The 1,552-nt window shown below is 49.7% G+C and overlaps 1 protein-coding gene across 1 annotated transcript in view; it reads left to right on the forward strand.

Moving 5' to 3' along the window:
- Window positions 1-313: 313 nt before the first annotated feature.
- Gstk1 (glutathione S-transferase kappa 1) overlaps window positions 314-1,552 on the forward strand; it is a 4,515-nt gene continuing 3,276 nt past the window's right edge. Inside the window, exons 1-3 of the mRNA XM_028776403.1 lie at window positions 314-474; window positions 970-1,051; window positions 1,229-1,357. Of these exons, the coding sequence (XP_028632236.1) occupies window positions 403-474; window positions 970-1,051; window positions 1,229-1,357 (283 nt within the window). The 5' untranslated portion in view covers window positions 314-402. The remainder of the gene's footprint in view (window positions 475-969; window positions 1,052-1,228; window positions 1,358-1,552) is intronic.

Raw genomic sequence — 1,552 nt, forward strand, 5'->3', positions numbered from 1 at the left:
TAAGAAAGTGAATACAATAAAAGATGTAATTCAGAATTTCCACAATGCTGATCTTTAAACGTCATCCAACTGCAAATTCGGATCCTTGTGCATTGCTTTCTTGCTTGAGGGATAAAGTTCCAGAGGGATCCAGAGTGACTGCACACACCTGAGAGACCTTCTCTGTGCAGCCTTCCCCTTTATCTCAGACTCCGCCCTCCTTCCCCGCCTTTCGCCTTTTCCCTCCACCCCACTGCAACCCTTGGGCCCGCCCCGTGGGGCGGGGAATCTCCGGGAGGCTGCGCACTAGGGCCCTTAGCGGACACGCCTCCGATTCACAGGCTATGACTGGCTGCTTGCTCCTAACGTTGTAGCTCTTCAGCAGACCAAGGCTTCTCCTTGGCTTTGTCTCTTCACTGCAGAATGGGACCGGCTCCGCGCATCCTGGAACTGTTCTACGACGTGCTGTCTCCCTACTCCTGGCTGGGCTTTGAGGTGACACGGGGCAGCAGCGCGGGCTGTGGCCTGCGAGGCGAGTGCAGAGTGAGGCACAGGTCACCGGGCTGCAGAAATTCCTGGCGATGCCCTCAGGGCTAGACTAGGGTTCTAACTAATACCAGGTTCAAGTTCACTTTGTGTCTTTAAACGGACCATGACTCCTCCAAGTAGGTCCTGGTCCTAGCTAAGTTCACATATTCTCTGTCCACAGACCCTAGAAAGAACAGTGGCGACTCCATGGAAGCTAGGTCAACTTCAGGGAGAGGGATCAGGGGTTCTAGGACACTCTACAGGATGAAAACCATACACTCGAGTATGCATTCTGGAATCTATTTCAAAGAGCTTAGAGTTTTGGCTATTAAACGAAGCCCTTCAGTGTGGAGTAGCCATCCCTTCCTTCCACTTTAGAGCCAGGAAACAGTCCTGTAGGCCACTTAAGCCATCTGTCCTCAAATGCCACACAGGCTCGCCCTCTTATCTCTACACTCGTAGGTCTTATGCAGATACCAACACCTCTGGAATATCAAGCTGCATTTGCAGCCCTCTTTAATGGCTGGGATCCTAAAAAATAGCGGTAAGCATGAAGAAGCCCCCCTCACTGGGCAAGGAGGCTTGCTTTCAGAGGGGCCTGTTCTGCACTGAGTATGCAAACTTCAGACTAAGCTAGTAGTTTACTTTCTACAGGAGCGGTTCCCCAAGCCTGAGACCCTCAAGTCCTCAGTCAACCACTTGTCTTCATCTCCATTGCCAGGAAACCAATCAATAGCTGTGGTTCCCTGGAAAGGCCAGTACATGTTCAACGAGATTCCTCTCCTGAAGCAGCTCTTCCAGGTTCCCATCAGGGCACCCAAGGATTTCTTTGGTGAGAGTGTTAAGAAAGGTAAGGAGGAGGCTGGAGTGATAGCCCTGAATTTAAGCACACTAGCTTCTCTTTCAGAGGTCTTAATTTAATTCCCAGAACCCACATGGTAGGTCGTAACCATCTATAACTCCAGTTTCAGAGGAAAGAGAAACGAATGAATGAATGAATAGATAGATAGATAGATAGATAGATAGATAGATAGATAGATAGATA

Source organism: Grammomys surdaster, unplaced genomic scaffold (assembly GCF_004785775.1).
Source record: "Grammomys surdaster isolate TR1022 unplaced genomic scaffold, NIH_TR_1.0 269, whole genome shotgun sequence".
NCBI lineage: Eukaryota > Metazoa > Chordata > Mammalia > Rodentia > Muridae > Grammomys > Grammomys surdaster.